Consider the following 18,446-nt stretch of genomic DNA (forward strand, 5'->3'; position numbering starts at 1 on the left):
AATCCCCCACCCAGAGTACATTTTGCGCCTTTGCCACCCTCACTGCTTCCTCCGAGTGCTGTTCAACATGGAGGAGTACTGACTCATCAGCTGAGGGAGGGTGGTAGGTGGTAATCAGTAGGAGATTTCCTTGCCAATGTTTGACCTGATGCCATGAGACTTCATGGGGTCCGGAGTCGATGTTGAGGACTCCCAGGGCAACTCCCTCCCTACTGTATACCACTGTGCTGCCACCTCTGCTGAGTCTGTCCTGTCGATGGGACAGGACATAAATGGGGATGGTGATTGCAGTGTCTGGGACATTGTAAGGTATGATTCTGTAAGTATGACTAGGTCAGGCTGTTGCTTGACTAGTCTGTGGGACAGCTCTCCCAACTTTGGCACAAGCCCCCAGATGTTAGTAAGGAGGTCTTTGCAGGGTCGACAGGGCTGGGTTTGCTGTTGTCATTTCTGTTGCCTCGGTCGATGCTGGGTGGTCCGTCCGGTTTCATTCTTTTTTATTGACTTCGTAGCGGTTAGATACAACTGAGTGGCTTGCTAGGCCATTTCAGAGGGCATGTAAGAGTCAACCACATTGCTGTGGGTCTGGAGTCACATGTAGGCCAGACCAGGTAAGGACAGCAGATTTCCTTCCCTAAAGGACATTCGTGAACCAGATGGGTTTTTACAACAATCGACAATGGTTTCATGGCCATCATTAGATCATTAGACTAGCTTTTATAGAGGGATACGATCCCTGGAAGTGCAGAAGGTTTTAGTTTAGGCAGGCATCAAGATTGGCGCAGGCTTGGAGGGCCGAATGGCCTGTTCCTGTGCTGTACTGTTCTTTGTTCTTTTAAATCCAGATTTATTAATTGAATTCAAATTCCACCTTCTGCTGTGGTGGGTTTCGAACCCATGTCCCCAGAGCAATACCCTGGGTCTCTGGGTTACTAGTCCAGTGACAATACCACTACGCCACCGCCTCCACCTAATGCCCTGCCATGCCCTGTCCTGTCCTGTCATGCCCTGTCCTGTCATGCCCTGTCCTGTCATGCCATGCCCTGTCCAGTCATGCCATGCCCTGTCCAGTCATGCCATGCCCTGTCCAGTCATGCCATGCCCTGTCCAGTCATGTCATGCCCTGTCCAGTCATGTCCTGCCCTGTCCTGTCATGCCCTGCCCTGTCCTGTCATGCCCTGTCCTGTCCTGTCATGCCCTGTCCTGTCCTGTCATGCCCTGCCCTGTCCTGTCATGCCCTGCCCTGTCCTGTCATGCCCTGCCCTGATGTCATGCCCTGTCCTGATGTCATGCCCTGTCCTGTCCTATTTCTTTACTAAATGGCGTAAAGTCCAGTCTGCTTCGTTCTGGCATAGAACGTTCTCACTCATTCTACAATGACTATTGACTTTGAGCTCCTGTTTAACAGGGCACCCCAGCAGAGGTTCTCTATAAGGGAACCATCAGCAGGATCATTGCAGAAGACAATCCAAGTAGGAGTGAAGGCTTGCAGAAGGAAGCCTCGCCAAAAGGACACGTCATCTATGAAGGGAAAAGTGGCCATGTGCTGTCGTACGATGGTAAGGAACATTATTCTGGCTTTCATACACCACATGTTCTATCATGTGACCATATGGGAAGGACAGAATTTGGTGAAACTGTCTCCGATTATAGAATCTATAATGTGCCTCATCACATCCTCCAGACATTCCAGAGTGTGTCATAGTGAATGAGTTCATTTTGAAGTATGTAGGCAAAAATGACAGCTAATAAGACCCAGGAACAATAAGCAAAGTTAATGAGCAGTTACCCGTTTTAGTAATGTTAGTTAAGGGACGTGTGTTCACCGGGACATCAGGAAATCACACTCATCTTATTTTAATACAGAACCAGGATCTTTTAAATCTGCTTGAACAGGGTTTAATGTAGCAATCTCAAAGTTGGCCCCTCCGACAGTGCAGCACTCCCTCAGTACTGCCCCTCCGACAGTACGACACTTCCTCAGTACTGCCACTCTGACGGTGCGGCACTCCCTCAGTACTGCCCCTCTGACAGTGCGGCAATCCCTCAGTACTGACCCTCTGACAGTGCAACACTCCCTCAGTACTGCCCCTCTGACAGGGCTGCACTCCCTCAGTACTGACCCTCCGACTGTGCGGCACTCCCTCAGTACTGACCCTCCGACAGTGCAACACTCCCTCAGTACTGCCCCTCTGACAGGGCGGCACTCCCTCAGTACTGACCCTCCGACAGTACGACACTCCCTCAGTACTGCCCCTCTGACCGTGCGGCACTCCCTCAGTACTGCCCCTCCAACAGTGTGGCGCTCCCTCAGTACTGCCCCTCCAACAGTGTGGCGCTCCCTCAGTACTGCCCCTCTGACAGTGCTGCGCTCCCTCAGTACTGCCCCTCTGACAGTGCTGCGCTCCCTCAGTACTGCCCCTCTGACAGTGCTGCGCTCCCTCAGTACTGCCTCTCTGACAGTGCGGTGCGCCTTCTGTACTGCCCCTCCGATGGTGCGGCGCTCCCTCGGTACTGACCCTCCTACAGTGTGGCACTCCCTCGGTATTGTCCCTCCGACAGTGCAGTGCTCCTTCAGTATTGACCCTCTGACAGTGCAGCTCTCCCTCAGTACTGACCCTCTGATAGTGCAGCGCTCCCTCAGTACTGACCCCCTGACAGTGCAGCGCTCCCTCAGTACTGACCCTCTGACAGTGCGGAACTCCCTCAGTACTGCCCCTCCGACAGTGTGGCGCTCCCTCAGTACTGCCCCTCCGACAGTGCGGAACTCCCTCAGTACTGACCCTCTGACAATGCGGTGCGCCTTCTGTACTGCCCCTCCGATGTTGCTGCGCTCCCACGGTACTGACCCTCCTACAGTGCAGCGCTCCCTCAGTACTGACCTCCTGACAGTGCAGCACTCCCTCAGTACTGACGCTGCGATAGTGCAGTGCTCCCTCAGTGCTGACCCTCCGACAGCACAGCGCTCCCTCAGTACTGACCCTCTGACAGTGCAGCGCTCCCTCAGTACTGACGCTCCGACAGTGCAGCATTCCCTCAGTACTGACCCTCCGACAGCACAGCGCTCCCTCAGTACTGACCCTCTGACAGTGCAGCGCTCCCTCAGTACTGACCCTCCAACAGTGCAGCACTCCCTCAGTACTGACCCTCCGACAGCACAGCGCTCCCTCAGTACTGACCCTCCGACAGCACAGCGCTCCCTCAGTACTGACCCTCTGACAGTGCAGCGCTCCCTCAGTACTGCCCCTCCGACAGTGTGGCGCTCCCTCAGTACTGCCCCTCCGACAGTGTGGCGCTCCCTCAGTACTGCCCCTCCGACAGTGCGGAACTCCCTCAGTCCTGACCCTCTGACAATGCGGTGCGCCTTCTGTACTGCCCGTCCGATGGTGCGGCGCTCCCTCGGTACTGACCCTCCGAAAGTGCAGTGCTCCCTCAGTACTGACCCTCCGACAGAGCAGCGCTCCCTCCGTATTGACCCTCCGACAGTGCAGCGCTCCCTCGGTACTGACCCTCCAACGGTGCAGCAATCCCTCAGTACTGACCCTCCGACAGTGCAGCACTCCCTCAGTACTGACCCTCCGACAGCACAGCGCTCCCTCAGTACTGACCCTCCGACAGCACAGCGCTCCCTCAGTACTGACCCTCTGACAGTGCAGCGCTCCCTCAGTACTGCCCCTCCGACAGTGCGGCGCTCCCTCAGTACTGCCCCTCCGACAGTGTGGCGCTCCCTCAGTACTGCCCCTCCGACAGTGTGGCGCTCCCTCAGTACTGCCCCTCCGACAGTGTGGCGCTCCCTCAGTACTGCCCCTCCGACAGTGCGGCGCTCCCTCAGTACTGCCCCTCCGACAGTGTGGCGCTCCCTCAGTACTGCCCCTCCGACAGTGCGGAACTCCCTCAGTACTGACCCTCCGACAGTGCGGCACTCCCTCAGTACTGACCCTCTGACAGTGTGGCGCTCCCTCAGTACTGCCCCTCCGACAGTGTGGCGCTCCCTCAGTACTGCCCCTCCGACAGTGTGGCGCTCCCTCAGTACTGCCCCTCCGACAGTGCGGCGCTCCCTCAGTACTGCCCCTCCGACAGTGTGGCGCTCCCTCAGTACTGCCCCTCCGACAGTGCGGAACTCCCTCAGTACTGCCCCTCCGACAGTGCGGCGCTCCCTCGGTACTGACCCTCCGACAGTGCAGCGCTTCCTCCGTATTGACCCTCTGACAGTGCAGCAATCCCTTAGTACTATCCCTCCAACGGTGCAGCAATCCCTCAGTACTGACCCTCCGACAGCGCAGCACTCCCTCAGTACTGACCCTCCGACAGTGCGGCGCTCCCTCAGTACTGACCCTCCGACAGTGCAGCACTCCCTCGGTACTGACCCTCCGACAGTGCAGCACTCCCTCAGTACTGACTCTCCGACAGCGCAGCGCTCCCTCGGTACTGACCCTCCGACAGTGCAGCACTCCCTCAGTACTGACCCTCCGACAGTGCGGCGCTCCCTCAGTACTGACCCTCCGACAGTGCGGCGCTCCCTCAGTACTGACCCTCCGACAGTGCAGCGCTCCCTCGGTACTGACCCTCCGACAGTGCAGCACTCCCTCAGTACTGACCCTCTGACAGTGCAGCACTCCCTCAGTACTGACCCTCCGACAGTGCAGCACTCCCTCAGTACTGACCCTCCGACAGCACAGCGCTCCCTCAGTACTGACCCTCTGACAGTGCAGCACTCCCTCAGTACTGACCCTCCGACAGTGCGGCGCTCCCTCAGTACTGACCCTCCGACAGTGCGGCGCTCCCTCAGTACTGACCCTCCGACAGTGCAGCACTCCCTCAGTACTGCCCCTCCGACAGTGCGGAACTCCCTCAGTACTGACCCTCTGACAATGCGGTGCGCCTTCTGTACTGCCCCTCCGATGGTGCGGCGCTCCCTCAGTACTGACCCTCCGACAGTGCAGCGCTTCCTCAGTACTGACCCTCCGACAGTGCAGCGCTCCCTCAGTACTGACCCTCCGACAGTGCAGCGCTCCCTCGGTACTGACCCTCCGACAGTGCAGCACTCCCTCAGTACTGACCCTCTGACAGTGCAGCACTCCCTCAGTACTGACCCTCCGACAGTGCAGCACTCCCTCAGTACTGACCCTCCGACAGCACAGCGCTCCCTCAGTACTGACCCTCTGACAGTGCAGCACTCCCTCAGTACTGACCCTCCGACAGTGCGGCGCTCCCTCAGTACTGACCCTCCGACAGTGCGGCGCTCCCTCAGTACTGACCCTCCGACAGTGCAGCACTCCCTCAGTACTGACCCTCCGACAGTGCAGCGCTCCCTCGGTACTGACCCTCCGACAGTGCAGCACTCCCTCAGTACTGACCCTCCGACAGTGCAGCACTCCCTCAGTACTGACCCTCTGACAGTGCAGCACTCCCTCAGTACTGACCCTCCGACAGTGCGGCGCTCCCTCAGTACTGACCCTCCGACAGTGCGGCGCTCCCTCAGTACTGACCCTCCGACAGTGCAGCACTCCCTCAGTACTGACCCTCCGACAGTGCAGCGCTCCCTCGGTACTGACCCTCCGACAGTGCAGCACTCCCTCAGTACTGACCCTCCGACAGTGCAGCACTCCCTCAGTACTGACCCTCCGACAGTGCAGCACTCCCTCAGTACTGACCCTCCGACAGTGCAGCACTCCCTCAGTACTGACCCTCCGACAGTGCAGCGCTCCCTCGGTACTGACCCTCCGACAGTGCAGCACTCCCTCAGTACTGACCCTCCGACAGTGCAGCACTCCCTCAGTACTGACCCTCCGACAGTGCGGCGCTCCCTCAGTACTGACCCTCCGACAGTGCGGCGCTCCCTCAGTACTGACCCTCCGACAGTGCAGCACTCCCTCGGTACTGACCCTCCGACAGTGCAGCGCTCCCTCGGTACTGACCCTCCGACAGTGCAGCACTCCCTCAGTACTGACCCTCCGACAGTGCAGCACTCCCTCAGTACTGACCCTCCGACAGTGCAGCACTCCCTCAGTACTGACCCTCCGACAGTGCAGCACTCCCTCAGTACTGACCCTCCGACAGTGCAGCACTCCCTCAGTACTGACCCTCCGACAGTGCAGCGCTCCCTCGGTACTGACCCTCCGACAGTGCAGCACTCCCTCAGTACTGACCCTCCGACAGTGCAGCACTCCCTCAGTACTGACCCTCCGACAGTGCAGCGCTCCCTCAGTACTGACCCTCCGACAGTGCAGCACTCCCTCAGTACTGACCCTCCGACAGTGCAGCACTCCCTCAGTACTGACCCTCCGACAGTGCAGCGCTCCCTCGGTACTGACCCTCCGACAGTGCAGCACTCCCTCAGTACTGACCCTCCGACAGTGCAGCACTCCCTCAGTACTGACCCTCCGACAGTGCAGCGCTCCCTCGGTACTGACCCTCCGACAGTGCAGCACTCCCTCAGTACTGACCCTCCGACAGTGCAGCACTCCCTCAGTACTGACCCTCCGACAGTGCAGCACTCCCTCAGTACTGACCCTCCGACAGTGCGGCGCTCCCTCAGTACTGACCCTCCGACAGTGCGGCGCTCCCTCAGTACTGACCCTCCGACAGTGCAGCACTCCCTCAGTACTGACCCTCCGACAGTGCAGCGCTCCCTCGGTACTGACCCTCCGACAGTGCAGCACTCCCTCAGTACTGACCCTCCGACAGTGCAGCACTCCCTCAGTACTGACCCTCCGACAGTGCAGCACTCCCTCAGTACTGACCCTCCGACAGTGCAGCACTCCCTCAGTACTGACCCTCCGACAGTGCAGCGCTCCCTCGGTACTGACCCTCCGACAGTGCAGCACTCCCTCAGTACTGAACCTCCGACAGTGCAGCACTCCCTCAGTACTGAACCTCCGACAGTGCAGCACTCCCTCAGTACTGACACTCCCACAGTGCAGCACTCCCTCAGTACTGACCCTCCGACAGTGCGGCGCTCCCTCAGTACTGACCCTCCGACAGTGCAGCACTCCCTCAGTAATGACCCTCTGACAGTGCAGCACTCCCTCAGTACTGACCCACCGACAGTGCAGCACTCCCTCAGTACTGACCCTCCGACAGTGCAGCACTCCCTCAGTACTGACCCTCTGACAGTACAATGGGAGTACCCATTTGACTGAAACCAACCAGATGAAGTTAGATAATCTAATTTCTGTGAAATAGTTTTTGGAGATGAGAGGAGCCCATCATTGCAGCTCACTATTGACGCACTGTGACAACAAACTCTGAACATAGTAAGATAGGAACAGGAGTAGGCCATTCAGCCCCTCGAGCCTGTCCCGCCATTTAGTGAGATCATGACTGATCCGCGGCCTAACTCCATCTACCTGCCTTTGGCCCATATCCCTTAATATCTTTGCTTAACAAAAATCTATCTATCTCAGATTTAAAATTAACAACTGTTCTAGTTTCAACTGCTGTTTGTGGGAGAGAGTTCCAAACCTCTACCACCCTTTGCATGAAGAAGTGCTTCCTAACATCTCTCCTGAACGGTCTGCTCCTAATTTTTAGACTATGCCCCCTAGTTTTAGAATCTCCAACCAGTGGAAATAGTTTATCTTTATCTAGCCTGTCTTTTCCTGTTAATATCTTGAAGACTTCAATCACTTAACCTTCTAAATTCTAGCGAAAACAGGCCTAATTTGTGTAATCGCTCCTCATAACTTCATCCCTGTGGTCCAGGTATCATTCTTGTAAACCTACATTGTATTCCCTCCAAGGCCAATATATCCTTCCGATGGTGTGGTGCCCAGAACTGCTCACAGTACTCCAAGTGGGGTCTAACCAGGGTTTTGTACAGCTGCAGCATAACCTCTGTGTCTTCATACTCCAATCCTCTAGATATAAAGGCTAGCATTCCATTAGCTTTTTTGATTATTTTCTGTACTTGCTCGTGGCATTTTAAAGATCTATGCACCTGAACCCCCAAGTTTCTTTGGACATCCACTGTACTTAACCTCTTCCCATTTAGAAAGTACCCTGCTCTATCCTTTTTTGGTCCAAAATGGATAATTTCACACTTGCCCGCATTGAAATCCATCTGCCACAGTTTTGCCCACTCACCTAGTCTGTCAATGTCTCTTTGCAATTTTATGCTATCATCTAGACTGTCTACAATTTGCAAGTTCTCCCTGTGTCTGCATGGGTTTTCTCCGGGTGCTCCGGTTTCCTCCCACATGCCAAAGACTTGCAGGTTGATAGGTAAATTGGCCATTATAAATTGCCCCTAGTATAGGTAGGTGGTAGGGAAATATAGGGACAGGTGGGGATGTGGTAGGAATATGGAATTAGTGTCGGATTAGAATAAATGGGTGGTTGATGGTCAGCACAGACTCGGTGGGCCGAAGGGCCTGTTTCAGTGCTGTATCACTAAACAATGCCGCCTAACTTTGTATCATCAGCAAATTTGGATATATGATTACTATGCCATCATCCAAGTTGTTAATGAATAATGTGAATAATTGAGGCCCCAACACAGATCCCTGCGGGACACCACTAGTCACATCCTGCCAATCGGAGTACTTACCCATTATCCCCACTCTCTGTCGCCTACCACTCAACCAACTTTCTAACCATGTCAATAATTTGCCCTCAACTCCATGGGCTTCTACCTTAGTTAACAGTCTCTTATGTGAGACTTTATCAAATGCCTTCTGGAAATCCATATAAATAACATCCATAGACATTCCCCTGTCCACTACCTTCGTCACCTCTTCAAAAGATTCAGTGAGATTTGTCAGGCATGACCTTCCCATCATGAATCTGTGTTAGCTGTCCCTGATTAACTGAAATTTTTCGAGGTGTTCAGTCACCCTATCCTTGATTATAGACTCCAGCAACTTGCCCACCACAGATGTCAGGCTAACTGGTCTGTAATTTCCTTGGTTCCCCCTTTCACCCTTCTTAAAAAGTGGAGTGACATGTGCAACTTTCCAATCCAGAGGGACCACTCCTGAATCTCGGGAACTCTGAAAGACTATAGTTAGGGCATCTACAATGTTCTCCCCTACTTCCTTTAACACCCTCGGATGGAAACCGTCAGGTCCTGGGGATTTCTCACTCTTTAGTTCCATTAATTTCCTTGTTACTGATGTTTTACTTACAATAATTGTATTATGTCCCTGTCCCCTATCGGCTATTAATTTTTCGGGACTTCCGGCAAGTTGTCCTCCTTTTCAACTATAAATACTGTGGCAAAGTAATTGTTCAACATGTCTGCCATTTCCCCATTATCAATGACAATATCTCCATTTTCAGTTTTTAGTGGGCCTACATTGCTCTTGACCACCTGCTTTCCCTTTATGTAACTATAAAATTTCTTCTTATTGATTTTGATGTCCCTTGCAAGTTTCCTTTCATAATCTCTTTTAGTAGCTCTTATAAGCTGCTTTGTGACCTTTTGCTGGTCTTTGTATCGACCCCATTCGGCCGGATCTGTGCTGCATTTTTCGTTTTTGTAAGCCTTTCTTTTTTATGCTATCCCTCATCTCTTTAGTTGTCCATGGTTGTTTTTCCTGTGAAGTGGAGCTTTTTCCTCTCAGGGATATATACTCGCTCTGTATTCCGTTTAATGTTTCTCTAAGTATTCTCCACTGTTCTTCAGTCGTTTGACCCATTAACATATCTACCCAGTTTACCGTGGGACAGTCTCTGTCTCATCCTGGTAAAGTCAGCCTTACCCAAGTCTAAAATTCTAGTAGCTGATTCATGCTTTTCACTTTCAAACACTACCTTGAATTCGATCATGTTGTGATCACTATTTGATAAATGAGAATCACTCATGAGTAAAGTGATGTTGCACTCAGTGTTGTCGCAATGTGATTGGAAACAACTGGAAACCGAATGATTTATTAAATGCTTGTTTTCTGGAGGCGGTGCTGTTTAAGCCAGTGTAGTTGGCATCATAGTGAACTCGATGGGGAGTCAGAGAAACATAAAACAGACTGTAAAAGCTTCTATAGGTATGTAAAAAGGAAAGGATTAGTAAAACAAGTGTGGGTCCATTATAAGTGGAGTCAGGAGAATTTATAATGGGGAATAAGGAAATGGCAGAGAAACTAAACAAATACTAAAAACCTCCCAGAAATAATGGAGAATCAAGGGACTAGTGTAAATGAGGAACTGCAAGACATTAATATTAGATTTTAAAAAGTACCAGTGAAATTAATAGGATTTAAAGTTGATAAATCCCCTGGACCTGATGATCTACATCCCTGAGTGTTGAAGGAGGTGGCTGTAGAGATAGTGGATGCATTGGTGATCATCTTTCAAAATTCGATAGACTCTGGAATGGTTCCTGCAGATTGGAAGGTAGCAAATGTAACCCCAGTATTTTAGAAAGGAGGGAGAGAGAAAACAGGGAACTGCAGGCCTGTTAGCCTGACATCAGTCGTAGGGAAAATGTTAGAATCTATTATAAAGAACGTGATAACAGGACACTTAGAAAATAATGATATGTTTGAGCAGAATCAACATGGATTTATGTTTAACAAACCTGTTGGTGTTTTTTGAGGATGTAACTAGCAGAATAGATGAGGGGGAACCGGTGGATGTGGTATATTTAGATTTTCAGAAAGCTTTTGATAGGTCCCAGACAAGAGGTTAGTAAACAAAATTAGAGCACATGGGATTGGGGAGAATATGGATTGAGATTGGGTTAACGGACAGAAAACAGAGAGTAGGAATAAACAGGTCATTTTCAGGTTGGCATGCTGTGATTAGTGGGGTAGTGCAAGGATCAGCACTTGGGCCCCAGCTATTAACAATCTATATCAATGATCTGGATGCGGGGATTAAATGTAATATTTCCAAGTTTGCAGATGACACAAAGCTAGGTGGAAGTGTGAGTTGTGAGGTGGATGCAAAGACGCTTCAAGGGGATTTGGAGAGGTTAAGTGAATGGGCAAAAGTTTGGCAGATGGAATACAATGTGGAGAAATGTGAGGTTATTCACTTTGGTAAGAAAAACAGAAATATCGGGAATTTCTTAAATGGTAAGAGACTGGGAAGTGTTGAACTTCAAAGGGTCTTGGGTGTCCTTGTTCATAAGTCACTGAAAGCTAATATGTAGGTACAGCAAGCAATTAAGAAGGCAAATGGTATGTTGGCTTTATTACAAGAGGATTTGAATATAGCAGTAAAAACGTCTTACTGCAGTAGAGCCTTGGTGAGACCGCACCTGGAGTATTGTGTACAATTTTGGTCTCCTTACCTAAGGAAAGATATACTTGCCATAGAGGGAGTGCAACGGAGGTTCACCAAACCAATTCCTGGGATCGATGGATTGTCCTATGTAGAAAGATTAAATAGACTGGGCCTTAATTCTCTGGAGTTTAGAAGAATGAGAGGTGATTTCTTTCAAACATACAAAATTCTTACTGGGCTCAACAGGGTTGATGCAGGAAGGATGTTTCCCTTGGCTGGGGAGCCCCAGAGCCAGGAGACAGAGTCTCAGAATAAGGGACAGGCCATTTAGGACTGAGATGAGGAGGAATTTCTTCACTCAGAGGGTGGTGAATCTTTGGAACTCACTGCACCAGGGGGCTCAGCACTGAGTATGTTCAAGACTGAGAACGATAGGTTTCTACATATTAAAAACATCAAGGGATACGGGGACAGTGCAGGAACATGGTGAAGTAGAAGATCAGCCATGATCTGATTGAATGGCCTGTTCCTGCTCCTATTTCTTATGTTCTTATGTAAACTCACCACCTGTAAAATCCATGCATTGCACATTGCGTGCATGCTAGCAGGACACTGCTGCACCTACAGATCTGCTCAGCTTTTTCTGCTAATTCATATTCCATATAATGATCCAGGTATCACATCGGAAAATCCAAAAGATGGTCGAGGGAGTTCTGGGGCTTTGAACGAAGTTGCTGGCATGAAGCGGAGCTATGAGATGATGGAAGGGGGCATTGCGTGGGACTTAGCAACTCGTGATTCACTGCCTTCCAGCTACGAGGGTGAGAAAGAACTGGAAAACTATTAACTGTCTAGAATTCCATCTCAAACCTTAATTAACCACAGCAATTCATGCTGCAGTACAGGGCTGAAGGCAGGTTTTTCTCACAGAAACACTCAGATCAATCTGTTGAGCATCAGACAGCCCTTAACCCTCTTTCTCACAAGCTGATCCCAGTCAATTAGACAGTTGTTACTTTTTCTTTATTTTTTCACTGGATGTGGGTGTCACTGGCTAGGCCAGCATTTATTGCCCATCCCTAATAGCCCTTGAGAAGGTGGTGGTGAGAAATCTCTTCTTGTTTAGTATTATGACTAGATTGAAACAGAACCGGCAAAAACTAATTTAGAAACCAAATGGAATGTTAGAGAGTCATTGAGTTATACAGCACAGAAACAGGCCCTTCGGCCCATCCTGTCTCTGCCGGCCATCAAGCACCTATCTATTCTAATCCCATTTTCCAGCACTTGGCCCGTAGCCTTGTATACTATGGCGTTTCGTGCTCATCTAAATACTTCTTAAATGTTGTGAGGGTTTCTGCCTCTACCACCCCTTCAGGCAGTGTGTTCCAGATTCCAACCACCCTCTGGGTGAAAAATCTTTCCTCAAATCCCCTCTAAACCTCCTGCCCCTTACCTTAAATCTATGCCCCCTGGTTATTGAACTCTCCGCTAAGGGAAAAAGTTTCTTCCTATCTAACCTATCAATGCCCCTCATAATTTTGTATACATCAATCAGGTCTCCCCTCAACCTTCTCTGCTCTCAGGAAAACAACCCTAGCCTTTTCAGTCTCTCTTCATAGCTGAAACACTCCAGCCCAGGCAACATCCTGGTGAAGCTCCTCTGCACCCTCTCCAGTGTAATCACATCCTTCCTATAGTGTGGTGACCAGAACTGTACACAGTACTCCAGCTGTGGCCGAACTAGCATTTTATACAGCTCCATCATAACCTCCCTGCTCTTATATTCCATGCCTCAGCTAATAAAGGCAAGTATCCCATATGCCTTCCTGACCACCTTATCTACCCATGCTGCTGCCTTCAGTGATCTATGGACAAGTACACCAAGGTCCCTCTGACCCTCCGTACTTCCTAGGGTCCTACCATCCATTGTATATTCTCTTGCCTTGTTAGTCCTCCCAAAATGCATCACCTCACACTTCTCAGGATTAAGTTCCATTTGCCACTGCTCCGCCCATCTTACCAGCCCATCTATATCGTCCTGTAATCTAAGGCTTTCCTCCTCACTATTTACGACACCACCCATTTTCGTGTCATCTGCGAACTTACTGATCATACCTCCTATATTCACGGCTAAATCATTAATGTACACTACAAACAGCAAGGGTCTCAGCACCAATCCCTGTGGTACACCACTGGTCACAGGCTTCCGCCTTGCCCTGGATCCCATGGGCTCTTACCTTCTTAACCAATCTCCCATGCGGGACCTTATCAAAAGCTTTACTGAAGTCCATGTAGACGACATCAACTGCTTTACCCTCATCTACACATCTAGTCACTGCCTCGAAAAATTCCTTGGCCTTCATCTCAAAGGGGGCTGGAATATAAAGGGGTGGAAGTTATGTTACAGTTTTTGCAGAGCTCTGTTCAGACCCCATCTGGAGTAACTGTGTTCAGTTCCGGTCAGACCCCATCTGGAGTAACTGTGTTCAGTTCCGGTCAGACCCCATCCGGCGTAACTGTGTTCAGTTCCGGTCAGACCCCACCTGGAGTAACTGTGTTCAGTTCCGGTCAGACTCCATCCGGCGTAACTGTGTTCAGTTCCGGTCAGACTCCATCTGGAGTAACTGTGTTCAGTTCCGGTCAGACTCCATCTGGAGTAACTGTGTTCAGTTCCGGTCAGACCCCACCTGGAGTAACTGTGTTCAGTTCCGGTCAGACCCCGTCCGGAGTAACTGTGTTCAGTTCCGGTCAGACCCCATCCGGCGTAACTGTGTTCAGTTCCGGTCAGACCCCATCCGGAGTAACTGCGTTCAGTTCCGGTCAGACCCCATCCGGCGTAACTGTGTTCAGTTCCGGTCAGACCCCATCCGGCGTAACTGTGTTCAGTTCCGGTCAGACCCCATCCGGCGTAACTGTGTTCAGTTCCGGTCAGACCCCATCCGGAGTAACTGTGTTCAGTTCCGGTCAGACCCCATCCGGCGTAACTGTGTTCAGTTCCGGTCAGACCCCACCTGGAGTAACTGTGTTCAGTTCCGGTCAGACTCCATCCGGAGTAACTGTGTTCAGTTCCGGTCAGACTCCATCTGGAGTAACTGTGTTCAGTTCCGGTCAGACCCCGTCCGGAGTAACTGTGTTCAGTTCCGGTCAGACCCCATCTGGAGTAACTGCGTTCAGTTCTGGTCAGACCCCATCCGGAGTAACTGTGTTCAGTTCCGGTCAGACTCCATCTGGAGTAACTGTGTTCAGTTCCGGTCAGACCCCGTCCGGAGTAACTGTGTTCAGTTCCGGTCAGACCCCATCCGGAGTAACTGTGTTCAGTTCCGGTCAGACCCCATCCGGAGTAACTGTGTTCAGTTCCGGTCAGACTCCATCCGAAGTAACTGCGTTCAGTTCCGGTCAGACCCCATCTGGAGTAACTGCGTTCAGTTCCGGTCAGACCCCATCTGGAGTAACTGTGTTCAGTTCCGGTCAGACCCCATCTGGAGTAACTGTGTTCAGTTCCGGTCAGACTCCGTCTGGCGTAACTGTGTTCAGTTCCGGTCAGACTCCGTCTGGAGTAACTGTGTTCGGTTCCGGTCAGACCCCATCCGGAGTAACTGCGTTCAGTTCCGGTCAGACCCCATCCGGAGTAACTGCGTTCAGTTCCGGTCAGACCCCATCCGGAGTAACTGCGTTCAGTTCCGGTCAGACCCCATCCGGAGTAACTGTGTTCAGTTCCGGTCAGACTCCGTCCGGAGTAACTGTGTTCCGTTCTGGTCAGACCCCATCCGGAGTAACTGTGTTCGGTTCCGGTCAGACTCCATCTGGAGTAACTGTGTTCCGTTCTGGTCAGACCCCATCCGGAGTAACTGTGTTCAGTTCCGGTCAGACCCCATCCGGAGTAACTGTGTTCGGTTCCGGTCAGACCCCATCCGGAGTAACTGTGTTCGGTTCCGGTCAGACTCCATCTGGAGTAACTGCGTTCAGTTCTGGTCAGACCCCATCTGGAGTAACTGTGTTCAGTTCCGGTCAGACCCCATCTGGAGTAACTGTGTTCCGTTCTGGTCAGACCCCATCTGGAGTAACTGTGTTCAGTTCCGGTCAGACCCCATCCGGAGTAACTGTGTTCCGTTCTGGTCAGACTCCATCCGGAGTAACTGCTTTCAGTTCTGGGCACTGCACCTCAGGAAGGATATACTGGCCATCGAGAGGGTTAAATTACAAGGACAGATTGCATTGACTAGGCTTCACTATCTTTGAGTACAGAAAACTGGCACAGCCACGATGGGCCGAAGGGCCTGTTTCTGTGCTGTACAACTCTATGACTCTACGACTAAGAAGTGATCTGATTGAAAACTCTCATCACTCCATGGCCTCGCCCTTCCTGATCTCTGTAATCTCCTCCAGCTGTACTCACCCTCTGAGATCTCTGCGCTCCTCCAATTCTGGCCTCTTGAGCATCCCCTGATTTCCATCGCTCCACCATTGGCGGCCGTGCCTTCAGCTGCCTGAGCCCTAAGCTCTGGAATTGCCTCCCCAAACCTCTCCGTCTCCCTCTCCTGCTTTAAAATGTTCCTTAAAACCTACCTCTTTGACCAAGCTTTTGGTTGCCTGCCCTAATATCTCCTTATGTGGTTCAGTTTTGACCTCTGAAATGCCTTTGGATTCTTCACTATGTTAAAGGCGTTATATAAATGCAAGTTATTGTTTCGTTTCCAGGGTTAGATTTCTCATTGCAGAATAATTGTTGTGTGTTTCAGGGCTGATGGTTCGTGCTGTTCCCAGGGACAGAGTGGGTTACCACGACTCTAAAGAACGTTCACAGATGCGCGGTTCAATCACACAAGGTACCCTTTGTTCAGCTGTGAGCAATGTGGATGTAAAGCTTTACTTGCAGGTTGTACAGAATCCATGCTGTCAGTGCTCCCTCTCTCTGTACTCACCCTGGCTTCACACGTTCCCTTTCCAGCTGAACAGCAGCAATTGACAGGAGCAATTCCACTGCAACTCACAGAGCTTCCGACGATCTGTCCCATCATTAACCACACTGCAAATTGTTGGGATTCCTCACCCAGGAGCCACTCAGACTCGGTTTGCTCTAGATTAGAATCTCACCTCCCAGCTCTGAGACAGTCAGTGGGGCTTCACCCTCAAACCCACCGGGCGTCACTCCCACTGATGTCACACCCGCTAGGCATCACTCCCCCTGGGCGCTACCCCCACCTCGCCTCATCCCCACCTCGCCTCATCCCCACCTCACGCCACTCTCACTGGACATCACCCCCACTTCACATCACTCCCACCAGGTGTCACTCTCACCCATTCCACATATAGGATTGTTAGAACTTGGAATTTTTAGCACAATGAAGTCAGAGTCTGTAACATTACTTAAAAAAGAATTGGATAAGTATTTGAAAATAAAGACTATTAAATTTCAGGGATAAAGGGCAACTTTCAAACTCACAACCTCTACCACTTACAAGGACAAGGACAGCAGGGGCATGGGAACACCATCACCTGCAAGTTCCCCTCTGTGGGGGAGAGGGTGGATTAGTGATAATGTCGCTGGACCAGTAATCTAGGGGTCTGGGGTAATACTGTGGGGACGTGGGTTCAAATACCAACACAGCAGCTGGTGACATTTAAATTCAATTGATTAAAATCTGGAATTGAAAGCTACTCTCAGTAATGGTGCCATGAAACTATCATTGATTGTCGTAAAAATCCATCTGATTCACTCATGTCCTGTAGGGAAGGAAATCTGCTGTCCTTACCCGGTCTGGCCTACATGTGACTCCAGACCCACAGCAATGTGATTGACTCTTAAATGCCGTCTGAAATGACCTAGCAAACCACTCAGTTCAAGGACAATTAGGGATGGGCAACAAATGCTGGCCTTGCCAATGACACCCACATCCCATGAAAGAATAAAAAAATGGAATCAGAAGTGCAATCTTCACTGGGACAGTGTGGAATGGGACAATTTGTACTGTCTTAGGTGGAATGGTCTATCAATCTCCAACAAACTGAAGTTCTCACTTGAAAATATGATAAATGTAAAAAAAATGTTTTTATTAAATTATGCAGCCGTTTATTTTAACTGGTGTTTTTGCTGAGAAACTCTGCTTTATTAGAGACTGTTCTTTCAGGGATACCTCGATCACAGGCTGAGGGCCATGACGAGTGTCTCAGAAGAGAAGCTAAGCCGATCAAGAGGGAGAATACACCACCAAGAGGCACATGCGAGGTTTTGAAGGCAAGGAGCCGGGATGGCCTCATCCCAACTGTTAAAGAAGGAGGCCGCTCAATCCATGAAATCCCTCGCCAGGAATCCCGCCAAACACCAGAAACCTCCACACTATCCAAATCCAGCATTGATGGCTCCATCTCACAGGTAGGGCTCCTGCTTATCGTGCCCAGTCAGTGGGTATAGTCTAAATACCTGGGAGGTCATTGACCATTACTCTGAACCCAGCCTGAGGTTCTGGTCGAAAGTTGCCTCCCTGTAGAAGCTTGGAGGGTAGTTCCTTCCAGTGCAGCTGAACTATTGAACTGTTCCCCATTGGATTAATTACCCTTAGCTCACCCACAACTACCCTCAGTTGGCCGTCACATGAAGGGTAGATGCTTGAGGAACAGCAGAGGTACTGAGTTTGGGGTCTGCGTGTGTCCCTGAGCAGAGCAGGCAACCTTCACCCGAGGAAGGAGAAATGGCTTTGCTGAGATAGAGTTCTTTCCCTCAGACTGATACACACAAGGTTTACAAATGAAAACAACTTTTATTTTATTCATTCACGGGATGTGGGCGTCGCTGGCTATGCCAGCATTTATTGCCCATCCCTAATTACCCTTGAGAAGGTGGTGGTGAGCTGCCTTCTTGAACCGCTGCAGTCCATGTGGGGTAGGTACACCCACAGTGCTGTTAGGAAGGGAGTTCCAGGATTCTGACACAGTGACAGTGAAGGAACGGCGATATAGTTCCAAGTCAGGATGGTGTATGGCTTGGAGGGGAACTTGCAGATGGTGATGTTCCCAAACATCTGCTGTCCTTGTAGGTGGTAGAGGTCGCGGGTTTGGAAGGTGCTGTCTAAGGAGCCTTGGTGCATTGCTGCAGTGCATCTTGTAGATGGTACACAGTGCTGCCACTGTGCGTCGGTGGTGGAGGGAGTGAATGTTTGTAGATGGGGTGCCAATCAAACGGGCTGCATTGTCCTGGATGGTGTTGATCTTCTTGAGTGTTGTTGGAGCTGCACCCATCCAGGCAAGTGGAGAGTATTCCATCACACTCCTGATGTGTA

At 51.0% G+C, this 18,446-nt stretch overlaps 1 protein-coding gene across 1 annotated transcript in view; it reads left to right on the top strand.

Moving 5' to 3' along the window:
- Positions 1-18,446, top strand: part of ncor2 (nuclear receptor corepressor 2) — a 446,529-nt gene that overhangs the window by 360,361 nt on the left and 67,722 nt on the right. Inside the window, exons 29-32 of the mRNA XM_068055641.1 lie at positions 1,409-1,559; positions 11,841-11,987; positions 15,909-15,995; positions 17,298-17,542. Of these exons, the coding sequence (XP_067911742.1) occupies positions 1,409-1,559; positions 11,841-11,987; positions 15,909-15,995; positions 17,298-17,542 (630 nt within the window). The remainder of the gene's footprint in view (positions 1-1,408; positions 1,560-11,840; positions 11,988-15,908; positions 15,996-17,297; positions 17,543-18,446) is intronic.

The sequence above is a fragment of the Heterodontus francisci genome, chromosome 23 (assembly GCF_036365525.1).
Source record: "Heterodontus francisci isolate sHetFra1 chromosome 23, sHetFra1.hap1, whole genome shotgun sequence".
Classification (NCBI taxonomy): domain Eukaryota; kingdom Metazoa; phylum Chordata; class Chondrichthyes; order Heterodontiformes; family Heterodontidae; genus Heterodontus; species Heterodontus francisci.